This window comes from Macaca thibetana, chromosome 2, assembly GCF_024542745.1.
Source record: "Macaca thibetana thibetana isolate TM-01 chromosome 2, ASM2454274v1, whole genome shotgun sequence".
In the NCBI taxonomy this organism is placed as follows: Eukaryota; Metazoa; Chordata; class Mammalia; order Primates; family Cercopithecidae; genus Macaca; species Macaca thibetana.
Genome location: NC_065579.1, coordinates 1,071,610 through 1,087,518, shown reverse-complemented (window position 1 = coordinate 1,087,518; position 15,909 = coordinate 1,071,610). Strand labels below are relative to the sequence as shown.

The following is a 15,909-nucleotide window of genomic DNA, read 5'->3' as shown; positions in this document are numbered from 1 at the left end:
TGGTCTGTGTCCGGGGTGTTATACAGGAGACATCCTACAGCTTTGGGGTGGGGGCATCCCATCAGGAGTCTCAGGGCATGTTTGTTTGTTTTGAGGGGGTTCGGGAGCTTGGCCACCTGGTCTGGGTAGGAGGCACCCTGGGTGTTTGGGCAGCAGACAGGGCAACCCTGGGGGAGGGGGTGGGGATCCTTACCCCACCCTACCCTTGCTCTTGGCCGGGCTGCCCCACTCTGGCAGGCTGCCGGCCTCCTATTTCCGTCGGGCACCAGGGTAACAGGGCCACTTTAGGGTCTGAGCCAGGAGACGCCCAGCCAAGGCTGGGACTGGGGAGTGGGGGAGGGTCTCTGAAGAGTCATCTGCAGGGCCCAGCAGAGCCTCTGGGGCCCAAGCCTCCCACTCAGGCTGTGCTAGTCCCCACGTCCCCACACAAGCCCGTGTGGGGGTCTACAACCCTGCTTTGTACATGCTGTTTGAGTCACATAGCCCCAACCCCCCCAAAGTCCCAGGAGTTGTCTGCGACTGTGAGGGCTGGGGTAGAAGCCAGAGACAGGAGCCTTGTGTATGGGGAGGCAGGGGGGCCAGCGCGGGTGGCTGGGAGGAAGAGTCCCCCCTATTCCTGCTGCCCTCTTGGCAGTGATTCAGAAAGGTCCTTTTTCAGCCAGTGTCAGAGCTGCTCAGCTGGGGAGGGAGGGAGGGAGGGAGGCAGGAGGGAGGGCAGGCAGGCAGTCGGGTGGGGAAGCCGGGGAGTAGGGCTGGACTGTTACCACTGCCCTGGAGAGAAGACAGAAACAGGACAGAGGATCCCGGCTGCAGCCGGCGTGAGGAGGGCTCCTCCGCTCCCTGCCAGACTGGCCAGCTGTGGAAACCCAGCTGGCTTGCAGCAGAGCACAGGGGCCCAGCCCGTTCTTCCGCATTTCCCACCCCCGGTGTGGGATTTGGGGGGCTCCTGGGCGGAGTGCGAAGCTCATAGCCGAGGCCCCTGCTCACCCGCTTCCTGGGCCGGATCCCCAGTGACTGTTCAGGGGGTCCTGCTCCGTGGAGATGCCGGCAGCACGTCGGTTCCCTGGCCTGGAGCTCTCCTTCCCTCTCCTGGCCAGACTGCGGCGACGGCTGTACGCAGTGAGTGGGGTGCGGGGGTTGGACTGCTGGGGACTGTTGGGGCTCCTCAGCACCAGCAATTGACTGAGAGGCAGACAGCAGGACTGGGAGCGGCTGAGGGACCCCGCCAGTGAGGGCTCGACGGGGTCCGGGCCAAGTGGCCTCCCCTGTGGCTGCTGTGTTCATTCTTGTTGGCCTGTGTGTTTGCACGCCAGCCATGGAGTAATGACGGACACAGGTGTGCAGACTCCGCGAGGTGCTGGGGGCCAGGCCTGTGCAGAATTGGAGAGTGTTTGAACTCCAGATGAGCTGCAGCCATGCCCAGTGCTGTGCGAAGAACCTTGGGCTGGAGGGGGACTTAGAGGGGAGGCGGACCCCTGCAGAGTCACCCTGGACTGAGACCCTGACTGCTTCCCTCACTGGGATCCCGGAGTTCCTTCCCATCCTCCCACACGCATCCCCGGTGCAGAGCAGCGCTGTTCCTGGTCAGGGAGCACGGAGGGGAGTGCACAGCTGAGCAGAGGTGTGTCAGCTGGTGTTTCAGGGAGAGGGAACAGGCCGGGCTGTGCTTTCTGAAGAGCTTCAGGGGAGGGGCCTCTGGGTCTCCTCCAGCCCTGACCACCCAGGGCATGGCTTTGAGCTGTTTTCAGGAGCCTGGAGGAGGGGCCTGGATCCTTGGGAGTTGGTGGTGGGAGGAAGAAGAGGGGGCCTGGAGACTGCCTGCCCTGCGGGAGACTGGGATCCCCCATCCTGAGGCTGAGCCCTGAAGGGGATGGGGTCACTTTGCTCCAGGGACAGGGCAGCAGTGGCTGGGCCGTGGCCGGGTGGAGGGGAGATGCTGCCTAGACCAGTGCCTCCCAGTGCACCTCTGGACTGGCTTCTGGAAAGCACCGGCACCTGGTTCTCTTAAACCCCACGTCCCTTTTTTGTAAACAGATTATTTTGTTGAGGATAAATTAATTAATACAGCTTAATACTTAGAACTGTTCCTCGTATATAGTAAGTGCGGTTGAAGTGTTAGATATTAATTTAGTTTAGTTTAGTTTGAGATGGAGTTTTGCTCTTGTTGTCCAGGCTGGAGTGCAATGGCACAATCTTGGCTCACCACAGTCCCTGCCTCCCAGGTTCAAGTGATTCTCCTGCCTCGACCTCCCGAGTAGCTGGGATTACAGGCACGCGCCACCACACCTGGCTAGTTTTGTGTTTTTAGTAGAAACCGGGTTTCTCCATGTTGGTCAGGCTGGTTTTGAACTCGGGTGATCCGCCCGCCTCAGCCTCTCTTTTGTTTTGTTTTGTTTTTTTGATTTTGTTTTTTTGAGACGGAGTCTCGCTCTGTCGCCCAGGCTGGAGTGCAGTGGCGCGATCTCGGCTCACTGTAAGCTCCGCCTCCTGGGTTTACGCCATTCTCCTGCCTCAGCCTCCTGAGTTGCTGGGACTACAGGCGCCCGCCACCGCGCCCGGCTAATTTTTTGTATTTTTAGTAGAGACGGGGGTTTCACCGTGGTCTCGATCTCCTGACCTTGTGATCCGCCCGCCTCGGCCTCCCAAAGTGCTGGGATTACAGGCGTGAGCCACCGCGCCCGGCCTCGCCTCAGCCTCTCTAAGTGGGGATTACAAGTGTGAGCCACCGCGCTCAGCCTAGATGTTACTTTTATTGTTACTTGTCTTAAACAAAATTAATAGAAATATGTAACCTGTTATGTTAACCTGTTAACCTGTGTACAGTGAAACAATACAGTGGGAACGGTAGTATAAAGAGACATAAGAAGAAGCTAATTATAGCACTTTATGTATCTTAATACATTAGTAATCTAGACAATGTAATGAGGAGTCAGCTCCTGAGACCTCAGGCAGAAACACTGTGAAGGCAGCATCTGCAAGTGCTGACCGAGAGACGAGTTTTGAAATAATGAGAGAGGGTTGCCTTCACTGACATTTTTGCAAATAGTGGACTTCCGCTATGTTCTGAATAAAGCAAAGTCCATTTTCCCTTAAGTTTACGCAGTAGTTTCATTCCAGGAAAATTTGTTTTATATTAAACCCGTAAGGCCAGGCGCGGTGGCTCACACCGGTAATCCCACCACTTTGGGAGGCCAAGGCAGGTGGATCACTTGAAGTCAGGAGTTCGAGACCAGCCTGGCCAACATGAAGGAACCCTGTCTCTACTAAAAAGACAAATTAGCTGGGTGTGGTGGCAGGTGCCTGTAATCCCAGCTTCTCGGGAGGCTGAGGCGAGAGAATTGCCTGAACCCCGGAGGCAGAGTTTGCAGTGAGCCAAGATGGCATCATTGTACTCCAGCCTGAGTGACAGTGAGGTCCTGTCTCAAAAAAAAAAAAAAAAAACTATAAAAGTACTTTCTTGTTTATATATAAAGTGGGATCAGATTCTAGGTTTGCATGATCATAAACACCTTCATGAATTGAGTTGTGTGGGATTTGGGACAGTGCGAGAATGTCCTATGCATTGCAGGCTAGCTCACGTTCCTGTCCCCCAGCCACCCCCAAATGTCGTGACAATCAAAAATGCCCCGTAGGGGTCTGCGCAGCCCTCGTGAGAACCATCCAGTAAAGGGTTACGGCTTTAAGTTCGGAAACCACCCGGCCGGCCCAGCTGCCTGGCCCAGTCGCCGTGAAGGAAGCGCCAGGACTTGAACTGAGCGTTTCTCATTCCCCTTTGTTACTCTTTGTACTTCCCTGAGCTGCCTGAGAAAGTCGGAACTGGCACTGTGTTGGCAGGGCCACTGGGAACTGTGGGGGCAGGAGGCTCACGCTGGGCCCGGGCTGTGTGTGCCCGCTTCTCCGAGTGCCGCTCACTGTGATGGGAGCTGGGGAGGAGGCCACCCCTGAGTTGGGGAGGGGGATGGCTTGGTCCCTAGCCGGGCAGCTGGCCTTTTTTCTCTTGCCTGTTTGCCTCTTTGGGGATTGAGCATGGGTCAGGGGCTAGCCTGGGCACGCCCTCAGCTCTGAACGGCCTTCCTCAGACAGGAATGGGTTTGCTGTGCGGTGACAGACCTTCCTCAGACAGGGGTGGGTGTGCTGTGCGGTGACAGATCTTCCTCAGACAGCGGTGGGTGTGCTGTGCGGTGACAGACCTTCCTCAGACAGGGGTGGGTGTGCTGTGCGGTGACAGACCTTCCTCAGACAGGGGTGGGTGTGCTGTGCGGTGACAGACCTTCCTCAGACAGCGGTGGGTTTGCTGTGCGGTGACAGACTTTCCTCAGACAGGGGTGGGTTTGCTGTGCGGTGACAGACCTTCCTCAGACAGGGGTGGGTGTGCTGTGCGGTGACAGACCTTCCTCAGACAGGGGTGGGTTTGCTGTGCGGTGACAGACCTTCCTCAGACAGCGGTGGGTGTGCTGTGCGGTGACAGATCTTCCTCAGACAGGGGGGGGTGTGGTGTGCTGTGAGTTTGTGACGGTGACCTTCCTCAGACAGGAATGGGTTTGCTGTGCGGTGACAGACCTTCCTCAGACAGCGGTGGGTGTGCTGTGCGGTGACAGATCTTCCTCAGACAGGGGTGGGTGTGCTGTGCGGTGACAGACCTTCCTCAGACCTTGCCTCAGATCTTCCTCAGCGGTGGGTGTGCTGTGCGGTGACAGATCTTCCTCAGACAGCGGTGGGTGTGCTGTGCGGTGACAGACCTTCCTCAGACAGGGGTGGGTGTGCTGTGCGGTGACAGACCTTCCTCAGACAGGGTGGGTGTGCTGTGCGGTGACAGATCTTCCTCAGACAGGGGTGGGTGTGCTGTGCGGTGACAGATCTTCCTCAGACAGGGGTGGGTGTGCTGTGCGGTGACAGACCTTCCTCAGACAGGGGTGGGTGTGCTGTGCGGTGACAGATCTTCCTCAGACAGCGGTGGGTGTGCTGTGCGGTGACAGATCTTCCTCAGACAGGGGTGGGTGTGCTGTGCGGTGACAGACCTTCCTCAGACAGGGGTGGGTGTGCTGTGCGGTGACAGATCTTCCTGACGGTGACAGATCTTCCTCAGACAGGGGTGGGTGTGCTGTGCGGTGACAGATCTTCCTCAGCGGTGGGTGTGCTGTGCGGTGACAGATCTTCCTCAGACGGGGGTGGGTGTGCTGTGAGGTGACAGACCTTCCTCAGACAGGAATGGGTTTGCTGTGCGGTGACAGACCTTCCTCAGCGGTGGGTGTGCTGTGCGGTGACAGATCTTCCTCAGACAGGAATGGGTGTGCTGTGCGGTGACAGACCTTCCTCAGACAGGGGTGGGTGTGCTGTGCGGTGACAGATCTTCCTCAGACAGGAATGGGTGTGCTGTGCGGTGACAGACCTTCCTCAGACAGGGGTGGGTGTGGTGCGGTGACAGATCTTCCTCAGACAGGAATGGGTGTGCTGTGCGGTGACAGACTTCCTCAGACAGGGGTGGGTGTGTTGTGCGGTGACAGACCTTCCTCAGACAGCGGTGGGTGTGCTGTGCGGTGACAGACCTTCCTCAGACAGGAATGGGTGTGCTGTGCGGTGACAGACTTTCCTCAGACAGCGGTGGGTGTGCTGTGCGGTGACAGATCTTCCTCAGACAGGAATGGGTGTGCTGTGCGGTGACAGACCTTCCTCAGACAGGGGTGGGTGTGCTGTGCGGTGACAGATCTTCCTCAGACAGGAAGACCTTCCTCAGACAGCGGTGGGTGTGCTGTGCGGTGACAGACTTCCTCAGACAGGGGTGGGTGTGCTGTGCGGTGACAGATCTTCCTCAGCGGTGGGTGTGCTGTGCGGTGACAGATCTTCCTCAGACAGGGGTGGGTGTGCTGTGCGGTGACAGACCTTCCTCAGACAGCGGTGGGTGTGCTGTGCGGTGACAGATCTTCCTCAGACAGCGGTGGGTGTGCTGTGCGGTGACAGACTTTCCTCAGACAGGGGTGGGTGTGCTGTGCGGTGACAGATCTTCCTCAGACAGGGGTGGGTGTGCTGTGCGGTGACAGATCTTCCTCAGACAGGAATGGGTGTGCTGTGCGGTGACAGACCTTCGCTTGCGGTGACAGACTTTCCTCAGAAGGGGTGGGTTTGCGGTGACAGATCTTCCTCAGACGGGTGGGTTTGCTGTGCGGTAGATTTTAGCTTTTTTTTTTTTTTTTTTTTTTTTTTTTTTTTTTTTGAGACGGAGTCTCGCTCTGTCACCCAGGCTGGAGTGCAGTGGCCGGATCTCAGCTCACTGCAAGCTCCACCCCCCGGGTTCACGCCATTCTCCTGCCTCAGCCTCCCGAGTAGCTGGGACTACAGGCGCCCGCCACCTCGCCCGGCTAGTTTTTTGTATTTTTTTTTTTTTTAGTAGAGACGGGGTTTCACCGTGTTAGCCAGGATGGTCTCGATCTCCTGACCTCATGATCCGCCCGTCTCGGCCTCCCAAAGTGCTGGGATTACAGGCGTGAGCCACCGCGCCCGGCTCCACCAGCTTCTTTATCTGGGCCCAGGAGAGTGTAGGTCAGAGGTCACTCACCTGCCCATTGGCTGATTGCGGCCTGCAGTGTGCTTTGGCCAGCACGTTGTGTGCGTGTGCGTGCATTTCAGATTTGAACTATTCAGCATTGTTAAAAAGTCAGGAGAAAGACGAGTATGAAGTGAAATCAGGGAACAGAATGGTATGGTTAATGCGTGGATATCTGTGTAGGGACGACAGAGTCTGAAGGGTCCGCAAAAGACGTCACTGGCAGCTCCTGGAGAGCTGGTGGCTGTGCAGTTGTGGGGGGAATGAGATTCGTGGCTCTGTGGGCCTTCTGAATATTTTACCATGTGCAGATATTACCTTTTCCAAACAAACTTTAATGGCGAGATTTCACATGTAACTTCAGATTTCTTTTATTTCTTGAAAAAATGAAAAGCTTTGACAACACTGGGTCACAGTCTCTTGTGACAACCATTGGTGGGATCTGAGCTCCCTGTTGACGGGGTGTCCGCAAGCCCGCCCCAGGCCCCACCCTTCCCTCTCGTCTTCTGCTTGCCGTGGCCCTGTGGGCACTTGGGTGGTGGCCCGTGGAGTGGTCTTTGGATTGTTAGGAGAGGCTGGGTGGTCAGGCATTGGGAGGAGCTTAGCTCAGAGCTCGTCTGGCCCTGAGAGTTTTCTCCGTCACATCTGAGGAGCCCATAGGTGGGTCTCAGGGCACCCTGCACCCTGCAGATACTTTTGTCACATGTTAGGGGTAAGAACACCTCGATGTTCCCAGAGAGACCATTGTTCGTTTTTACAAGGTTTTCAAGGGCTTTTGACCCCTGGAGACTTAGAGCGGGTGAGGAATGTGAGCACAGACGGGTTATCTGGGTCGTTCAGCCACGGATCACAGATTTCGGGAGCAAGACCCTGACTCCTGACTGCAGGGCCGGGGCTGTACCTCTGCCGCCCTCACTGTGCCCTGTGGCTGGCAGGAATGGGCACGTGGGTCCAGGCGGTTCTCAGTAGCTCCTGTTGGGAGTTAGAAGGTGGCGTGAGCCCTTCCAGGCGGCAGTGTAGTGGGATGAAGGTGAGCCCAGGTCACTCGGGCAGGCCCCCTGTTGTCCCCGCCACGACCCTTGTCCCTGAGCCACTCTTCCCTCCCCACAGAGGCTGGGAGGCGGCAGCATGCAGCCGGAGGAGGGCACAGGCTGGCTGCTGGAGCTGCTGTCCGAGGTGCAGCTGCAACAGTACTTCCTGCGGCTCCGAGATGACCTCAATGTCACCCGCCTGTCCCACTTTGAGTACGTCAAGAATGAGGACCTGGAGAAGATTGGCATGGGCCGGCCTGGTAGGTGGGATGTTGACTTGACTTGTCTTACCCCTGACCGTTTACATCCTCTGTCCTCAGGACCACTGAGTGCATGGGTGGCAGCTGAGAACTCTGTCCCAGAGCCTGAGGCGGAGCAGGCTGAGGACTGTGTCTGTCCCAGAGCCTGAGGTGGAGCAGGCTGAGGACTGTGTCTGTCCCAGAGCCTGAGGTGGAGCAGGCTGAGGACTGTGTCTGTCCCAGAGCCTGAAGCGGTGCTGGCTGAGGACTGTGTCTGTCCCAGAGCCTGAGGCGGTGCTGGCTGAGGACTGTGTCTGTCCCAGAGCCTGAAGCGGTGCTGGCTGAGGACTGTGTCTGTCCCCGAGCCTGAGGCGGTGCTGGCTGAGGACTGTGTCTGTCCCAGAGCCTGAGGTGGAGCAGGCTGAGGACTGTGTCTGTCCCAGAGCCTGAGGTGGAGCAGGCTGAGGACTGTGTCTGTCCCAGAGCCTGAAGCGGCGCAGGAGGGGCCTCAGTAGGTGCTGATGTGTGATGAGAACAGTTGGCAGTTGTAAAGGTGAATTGGAGTTTGAGGAGAGTGAGGCCTTCCCGAAAGCCAGCTACACAGGAGTCACTCCATGCCCCGTTCTGTTTGTTCTTACATAGAGAGTATGTCCTTGATCGCCTCTCCTTCATAAGCATCAAATTGAGTCTGTTCTCATCATTCTGAATAAGGGGTGGTCGGGGGGGGGGTCCACGTCCAGAGATCTGTAGGGAGAACGCTAACTCTCAGATGGTTTGCTGATTCCCACTAGCGTGCTCTTTGTCTCACACGCACATGCATACACGCACGTGCACATACACGCGCACACACATGCGCACACACTTACATGCACACATGCGCACGCACACATGCATACGTATGCATGCATGCACACGCACACGCACACATGCACACACGCACACACGCAGATGCACGCACACATGCACACATGCGCACGTGCGCACACGGACACATAGATGCACGCACATGCGTGCACACGCACATATATGCATGCACACTCGCGCACATGCACAAGGATGCACACACGCACGCACACATGCACGCACACACACGCACATGCACAGACGCACACACGCGCACAAACAGGTTTGCTCTGATTTGAGCTCAACCCTTATCTTCGTATTTTTCCTAAAAGTGGGGCTTGTGGCATCTAAAAGTCGTGATGTTCTTCGTAGAACGTTAGAAACGTATTAGGGCATTCAAGTTAAACTAGCTTAATAGGTAGTCATGTGCTGAGTTGGACATTGACTTATGCTACTTTTGGCCTGGATAGTTGGTGTCTGATGCCAGTAGCATAACAAAATTTTATGGAGGGAAAAAAACCTCAACATTGAGAAAATTCTGTTCATTACCTTGGTTTTTTCCTGAGAACTGGGAGAAGCCCACCACTTCAAGTTTTTGGTTAAACACCTTCACCCAGTTTGAGAGCCAGTGCCGGGAAGTGGAGTGCAGAGACCGTCTGGTCAGTTGAAGCTCCCGGTTAGTTGGGGTTGATTTCATTGGTATCATTGTGCTGAGTGGTGTCCAGTGGCAGACTCACCCGCGAGGGGACCATAGGCAGCAGCCTCTCTCGGGTCTGAGCTGCCTTCACAGCGCTGGGTTCCCCACCCTCCCTGCAGGCCAGCGGCGGCTGTGGGAGGCTGTGAAGAGGAGGAAGGCCTTGTGCAAACGCAAGTCGTGGATGAGTAAGGTGGGTGAGGAGGTGGGAGGGTGGCAGCTTCGAATGCCCCCTACCGCTTCCAGTCCTGGGAACCTTCCCCAACTCCCCAGCAGGTCGAATCTCGCCATTCCGCCGGCACTTTGTACAGAACCCCTGCATCCAGGGTCTTATCGGGCAGGGCACTTGTAGAGCTGCCGGGCTAAGTGTCTGTCTCTGCCAGATATGGACACGCAGGCAGCCTGTGTGTGGTGAGGCCTTCACAGCCCCTCTCAGCGCCTGGAACAGGAGCTCACTGACAAGTGTGTGCCTTAACTTAGCCCTGCTGTGTCTGGGCGTTGGGGCCAATGTCCAGCGTGGGGCGGTGGGCCTGTCTGGACCCAGAACATCTTCACGTGGCTTCCCACCTCCCCGACCCTCTGTAATCTCTGTGTTTCTCTGGTCATCTGTCCCTGCTGACAGCTTCCTTCCCCACAGCCTGTCCCCACCTCTCCCCACACCTTGTCCTAATTTGGGTCTGTGGTGTAGTGAGTCCCTGGTCTGACTCAGTGGAACTCTGCCCATTGTCTGGAAGACAATGAGAGAGGAAGTGAGCCAGCCGTGGCCTTTCCTCCCCACTTCTGGCCTCAGGGCTGGGGTGGGGGGTGGGCAGGGCCCAACAGCTGGAGTGGGATTGGGCAGCAGAGATTTTCCTGGCTGCAATCCGGCAAAGGGGCTGTCTCTTGGGACCCTGTGGCTTTTTCTGGGAACATTGTCCTGGTCCTTTGCCCGGGTTTTAGGGAAGGATGAGTAGTGTCCGGCTGGTGGAGGCCGGAGAAGAGAGCAGCGTGGTTTGCCGAGATTTAGGGGTGCTGAGATTTAGGGGTGCTGAGATTTAGGGGTCTTGGATCTGCCACTGGCTCTTGATAGGTCCCTGGGCAGTCAGTGGCCTCCCGATTGTCTTTCGTCATGTCTTCAGTGAAATGATGCTGGGCCCACTGCCCAGCTCATCTCCCAGGGCTGTGGGAGGCACCAGAGATAATGACTGTAAAGGGTCTTGTAACCTGAACATTGCTTGCAAACATAAGGAATTCTAGTTACTGTGAGGAAGCACAGAGGCCAGAAGAGGCCCTCAGATTTGAGGCACCCTAGCCCGAACGGATAAGGCTCCACCAGCTTTGGGGACATGAGACCCAAACTGGCAAGAATCTGCAGCCTGGCGCCTAGGCTGTGGGTGCCTCGGTGGAGGCTGCCAAGTCAGACTGATGTGGTCAGCTTTGACCCTCATGGCCTCCTTTCTTCTGTCTCTTGACCTTTGGCCCCCTTCCTGTCCAGTCTGGCCTCAGAGTCTCCTCCACTCTTCCTTCTGTCTCAGCCCTCAGCTCTAGTCGCCCCTCCGGAAACCCAGCTGTCTTCCCAGGCCCTTCCCCAGTAAGGACTGGCTTCATCTGAACCACACACACACACTCACGGTTCAACCTCAGACTAAAATTATCCTCTCCCCTGGGCAGGATGAAGGGCAGCCGACTCCCTAGTGAGGGTGGAGACAGACAGCACCAAATGGTCAGGCCAGAGAAGGGGCCAGGGCTAAAAATGGACAAGGAGGTGTTTGCGGAGGCCCCTGTGGCTCCTGCACATCTACATGAGTTAGGGCTGGAGTCTGCTGGGCGGCGGGTGCAGGAGGGGAGGGTGGGGCAGGACTGGGAGGAGACTCAGACCTTGGGTGGGCAGTGCTGGGAGGGCTTTGGACTCTCCCTGTCCGCACAGCTGGGTGTGGGGCCACTGCAGCCACAGGCTGATGCCTGTTGGTCTTTTTCTGGCACCTACCTTGAGGCCAGCGTCAGGCTTTGAGTTCTGTATTTGGGGTGTGCCTGGACGGAGTGCAGCCCTCCAGCCAGGCTGCCCCACTGGCAGTTTGGCAAAGCCAGGACTTATCTGGAAGCCGAGCCAGGGATCACCAGGTGGACCCAGCAGGGTGGGACTGAGTGATCCTGGGGTGTTGGATTCCATCTGGCCCCCGGCTGCCCTCAAACAGGTGTTCAGTGGAAAGCGACTGGAGGCTGAGTTCCCCCCTCATCACTCTCAGAGCACCTTCCGGAAGACCTCGCCCGCCCCTGGGGGCCCAGCAGGGGAGGGGCCCCTGCAGAGCCTCACCTGCCTCATTGGGGAGAAGGACCTGCGCCTCCTGGAGAAGCTGGGCGATGGCTCCTTTGGCGTGGTGCGCAGGGGCGAGTGGGACGCGCCCTCAGGGAAGACGGTGAGCTCTGTGTCCTGCCGGCGCGGCAGAGGCGTGGGACCCAAGGCTGGCAGTGGCTCTTCGGCCCCCAACTGGGATGTGAATGGGACTGGGGACGCATCACAACAGGATTTTTGGGTTTTTATTTATTTTTTTGAGACGGAGTCTTACTCTGTTGCCCAGGCTGGAGTGTAATGGGCACGATCTCGGCTCCCTGCACCCTCTGCCTTTTGGGTTCAAGCGATCCTCCTGCCTCAGCCTCCTGAGTAGCTGGGATTACAGGTGTGCGCCACCACGCCCGGCTAGTTTTTGTCTTTTTAGTAGAGATAGGGTTTCACCATGTTGGCCAGGATGGTCTTGAACTTCTGACCTCAGGTGATCTGCCCACCTTAGCCTCCCGAAGTGCTAGGATTACAGGTGTGAGCCACCACGCCCAGCCCATGCTCAGGTTTAACTAAGCACACTTATTATTTCAACTATAAAAATAATTTACTTATTATAAAAGTTTGGAAACTATTTGAAAAACAAGTAAAAAAAATCGCCTGTAATCCCATCACTAAGAGGAAGCAGAGTTGGCATTTCTGCCTCTTCCTCCTACTTTAGGTATTTTGTCGGATTTAGTTAAGATACAAATTCTGGATACAGCTTTTAAAATCTTGTTCTTCCTGGCATTGCATTTAACATTTTCCCCTCAGGATAACATGTGTGCACCACAGCATACAGTTCTGGTGTGACTGTTTCCTCCTATGCAGAAACCATGTTCTTACTGCCCAGGTCACGTCCGGTGCATTCCCGGCACCTCAGAGGGCTCCGCATGCCCTGTCCACTCAGTGCACCTGCGCCTTTCTCGAGGTGAGGCCGCTGTCAGTCAGTGCGCCTGCGCCCTTCTCCCGGGGAAGCCGCTGTCCACTCAGTGCGCCTGCGCCCTTCTCCCGAGGAAGCCGCCGTCCACTCAGTGCGCCTGCGCCCTTCTCCCGGGGAAGCCGCTGTCACTCAGCCCTTCTCCCGGGGAAGCCGCTGTGCTGACCTCTAGCTCCACGTTTGTTTTTGGCATTACATTTAAAGCATTTTCCTTCCACAGCAAAAGAACTTTTAATATTCCATTTTATGACCAGCCTGAGCAACATGGAGAAACCCTGTCTCTACTAAAAATACAAAATTAGCCAGGCATGGTGGTGCCTGCCTGTAATCCCAGCTACTCAGGAGGCTGAGGCAGGAGAATCACTTGAACTCGGGAGGTGGAGGTTGCAGTGAGCTGAGACCATGTCACTGCACTCCAGCCTGCATCTCAAAAAAAAAATAATCCATTTATAACATTTGAATATTCTCTCATCATACTGGTTATCTCTTACTTTTTGGTTGGTATTTAAGCCCAGCATTCCCCCTGGAAGGGGAGGCATGGCCAACGATGGCTCCTGAGGGCCAGCCCTCTGCCCTACTGCAGCCAGGCCTCCTGTAGAGCATGTAAGCCCAGGCACTGGTGGCGTGCTTACCCACCCAGATGAGCGGCTCGGAGGCGGGGATCGTTGAGCCGAGTTGGAGGGCGGAGCAGGTTGGCTCCGTGTGTCCGGGACCTGGCAGGTCCTGAGTCCTTGCACATCCCGCTGTGGACAGGTGAGTGTGGCTGTGAAGTGCCTGAAGCCCGACGTCCTGAGCCAGCCAGAAGCCATGGACGACTTCATCCGGGAGGTCAACGCCATGCACTCGCTCGACCACCGAAACCTCATCCGCCTCTACGGGGTGGTGCTCACGCCGCCCATGAAGATGGTGAGTGCTGTGGGCAGGAGCGGGTGGCAGGGAGAGGGCTGTGGTCCTAGACGTGTGGTGCAGTTACTCTCTCCGTCCTGAGGTCAGAGGCGCCCTAGATCCTACTTTGGTCCCCCCACCTGATGGAGTAAAGGGGTTCACAAGGGCCCAGCCTGGTCCGGGCTGTGTCTGCTGCGGTCGGGTCTGGGTCTGCCTCTGGATTTGCTGGTGCTCAGTGTCAGAGAGTTACTCCCATGGGAGGGGCTGGCCATTGAGTTTAATTTGGGGAAATTATGTTTTATTATTTATTTATTTTGAGACAGAGTCTCGCTTTGTCGCCCAGGCTGGAGTGCACTGGCACGATCTCGGCTCACTGCAGCCTCCGCCTCCTGGGTTCAAGCGATTTTCCTGCCTCAGCCTCCCGAGCAGCTGGGAGTATAGCTGTGCGCTACTACGCCTGGCTAATTTTTGTATTTTTAGTAGAGAAGGGTGTTTCACCATGTTGGCCAGGCTGGTCTCAAACTCCTGACCTCAAATGATCCACCCGCCTCAGCCTCCCAAAGTGCTGGGATTATAGGCGTGAGCCACCAGGCCTGGCCAAGTTTTGGAATTTCTAGCCATTGCCTCTTTGAGCTCCTTCTCTCTGGGTATCAGTTTCCTACATTGTCTCGAGGGAGAGGCCTGAGAAACTGCAGGACTCCTAGAGGTCCCCAGACAGCAGGCCAGGAAGGAGTGTGCAGCCTGGTTCCGGAAGGGGGCTGGGGGCCCAGCGTGGCTGCTGAGAAGGGGCAGGGTCCTCCAGCTCATTCCTCCTGCCTCCTCCGTGACCTCAGGTGACAGAGCTGGCACCTCTGGGATCGTTGTTGGACCGGCTACGTAAGCACCAGGGCCACTTCCTCCTGGGGACTCTGAGTCGCTACGCTGTGCAGGTGGCTGAGGGCATGGGCTACCTGGAGTCCAAGCGCTTTATTCACCGTGACCTGGCTGCCCGCAATCTACTGTTGGCTACTCGCGACCTGGTCAAGATCGGGGACTTTGGGCTGATGCGAGCACTACCTCAGAATGACGACCATTACGTCATGCAGGAACATCGCAAGGTGCCCTTCGCCTGGTGAGGGGCAGGTGCTGCCAGCTCACAGAGTCCCTGCAGACCCCGGCCTCAAAGTTCTGGGGCTTTCTTGACCCACCACAGCCCCTGGTTTTGCTTGGGCCTGTCCTTGTCTGTTCTAAGCCTGGGGTGCCCTCCTTTGCACCCATTCACTCACCATCCATCTAGGAATTCTTGAGGGCCTGCATGCCAGGATCTGAGTGCTGGAAAGCACAGGGATAGATGCTGTGGGGCTCTCCAAGGGGCATTGCCGGGTGGGATGTTACAGGGATAGATGCTGTGGGGCTCTCCAAGGGGCATTGCTGGGTGGGGTGTTACAGGGATAGATGCCGTGGCCTCACTAAGGGGCATTGCCGGGTGGGATGTTACAGGGATAGATGCTGTGGGGCTCTCCAGGGGGCATTGCTGGGTGGGGTGTTACAGGGATAGATGCTGTGTCCTCACCAAGGGGCATTGCTGGGTGGGGTGTTACAGGGATAGATGCTGTGGGGCTCTCCAAGGGGCATTGCCGGGTGGGATGTTACAGGGATAGATGCTGTGGGGCTCTCCAGGGGGCATTGCTGGGTGGGGTGTTACAGAGATAGATGCCGTGGCCTCACCAAGGGGCATTGCTGGGTGGGGTGTTACAGGGATAGATGCTGTGTCCTCACCAGGGGGCATTGCTGGGTGGGGTGTTAACAGGGATAAATGCCGTGGCCTCACCCAAGGGGCATTGCTCGGTAGGGTGTTCAAAGGCTTCCTGAAATGTCAGGGGAAGTTTGCCAGGGGAAGACTCGTTGGTAAGCATGTTGTAGGTGGAGCTAGCGGTAGACAGGCCCAGGCCACAGCAGGCCCTGTAGATGGGCCAGGGCTGCTCACCTGTGCACTGGGGGTGGTACTTGCCCTGGCCCCTCTGTGGGCTTATCCTCTGCTGACATTGTGGTCCTCTGGTGCGAGAAGCACCCAAAGGACTGTGATCTGCCTGCTTTGAGGTGGGAAGGGTTATTCCAGTTCTGCTTGCCGAGCGGTGACTGTGGGCAACCCTTATGATCCAGAGCGCATGGTCATCTTAAGGAGCAGCTGGCTTTACCCCTAGGGTGAGCATAGGTCTTAGATTATGCCTGTCGTCCTGCAGTAATTTATAGCAGCCTCTTTTGTATTCAGGCATCCTGGTTTGCGTGGTAATGTATTAATACAGTTGCCTTTAAACAACACGATGAAGGGGGCGGGTTATTGTTCTCTTTTCACTGATGAGGATAATGAGCCTTAGAGATCTCGAGAGACTTTCCTGGCCCCATCCCCTTTGAGGGGCAGGGCTCGCTCTGGTTCCCTGTCTAGGTGCCACCCTCCTCT

General features: G+C 56.7%; 1 protein-coding gene and 2 long non-coding RNA genes across 45 annotated transcripts in view; 2 read left to right on the top strand and 1 right to left on the bottom strand.

Annotated features, from left to right (window-relative positions):
• Positions 1-15,909, top strand: part of TNK2 (tyrosine kinase non receptor 2) — a 47,520-nt gene that overhangs the window by 15,653 nt on the left and 15,958 nt on the right. For 15 of the 29 annotated variants that reach the window (XM_050776354.1, XM_050776303.1, XM_050776339.1 and 12 more), the window contains exons 2-6: positions 7,652-7,832; positions 9,471-9,541; positions 11,523-11,744; positions 13,338-13,490; positions 14,303-14,580. In XM_050776354.1, the coding sequence (XP_050632311.1) occupies positions 7,670-7,832; positions 9,471-9,541; positions 11,523-11,744; positions 13,338-13,490; positions 14,303-14,580 (887 nt within the window). In that variant the 5' untranslated portion in view covers positions 7,652-7,669. Of the gene's footprint in view, positions 1-722; positions 1,120-6,505; positions 7,572-7,651; positions 7,833-9,470; positions 9,542-11,522; positions 11,745-13,337; positions 13,491-14,302; positions 14,581-15,909 lie in introns of those variants that run through there. The other 14 variants (XM_050776294.1, XM_050776227.1, XM_050776253.1 and 11 more) reach the window with 4 other exon arrangements.
• On the bottom strand, positions 4,021-5,638 carry LOC126946231 (uncharacterized). Of its 12 annotated transcripts, none has more exons than XR_007722613.1 (8): positions 5,547-5,638; positions 5,310-5,389; positions 5,194-5,233; positions 5,019-5,058; positions 4,521-4,560; positions 4,311-4,390; positions 4,191-4,270; positions 4,086-4,150 (listed from the first exon to the last, which is right to left on the bottom strand). It is a non-coding gene; the product is annotated as an uncharacterized LOC126946231 (long non-coding RNA). The 12 variants fall into 12 exon arrangements; XR_007722611.1 differs by lacking the exon at positions 5,019-5,058 and adding an exon at positions 4,899-4,938; XR_007722612.1 differs by lacking the exon at positions 5,019-5,058 and adding an exon at positions 4,740-4,779 and having other exon boundaries at positions 4,351-4,430.
• Positions 4,838-5,811, top strand: LOC126946259 (uncharacterized). 4 transcript variants are annotated; one of them, XR_007722623.1, is made up of 3 exons: positions 4,838-4,929; positions 5,185-5,244; positions 5,778-5,811. It is a non-coding gene; the product is annotated as an uncharacterized LOC126946259 (long non-coding RNA). The 4 variants fall into 4 exon arrangements; XR_007722621.1 differs by lacking the exon at positions 5,778-5,811 and adding an exon at positions 5,680-5,720; XR_007722619.1 differs by lacking the exon at positions 5,778-5,811 and adding an exon at positions 5,323-5,412.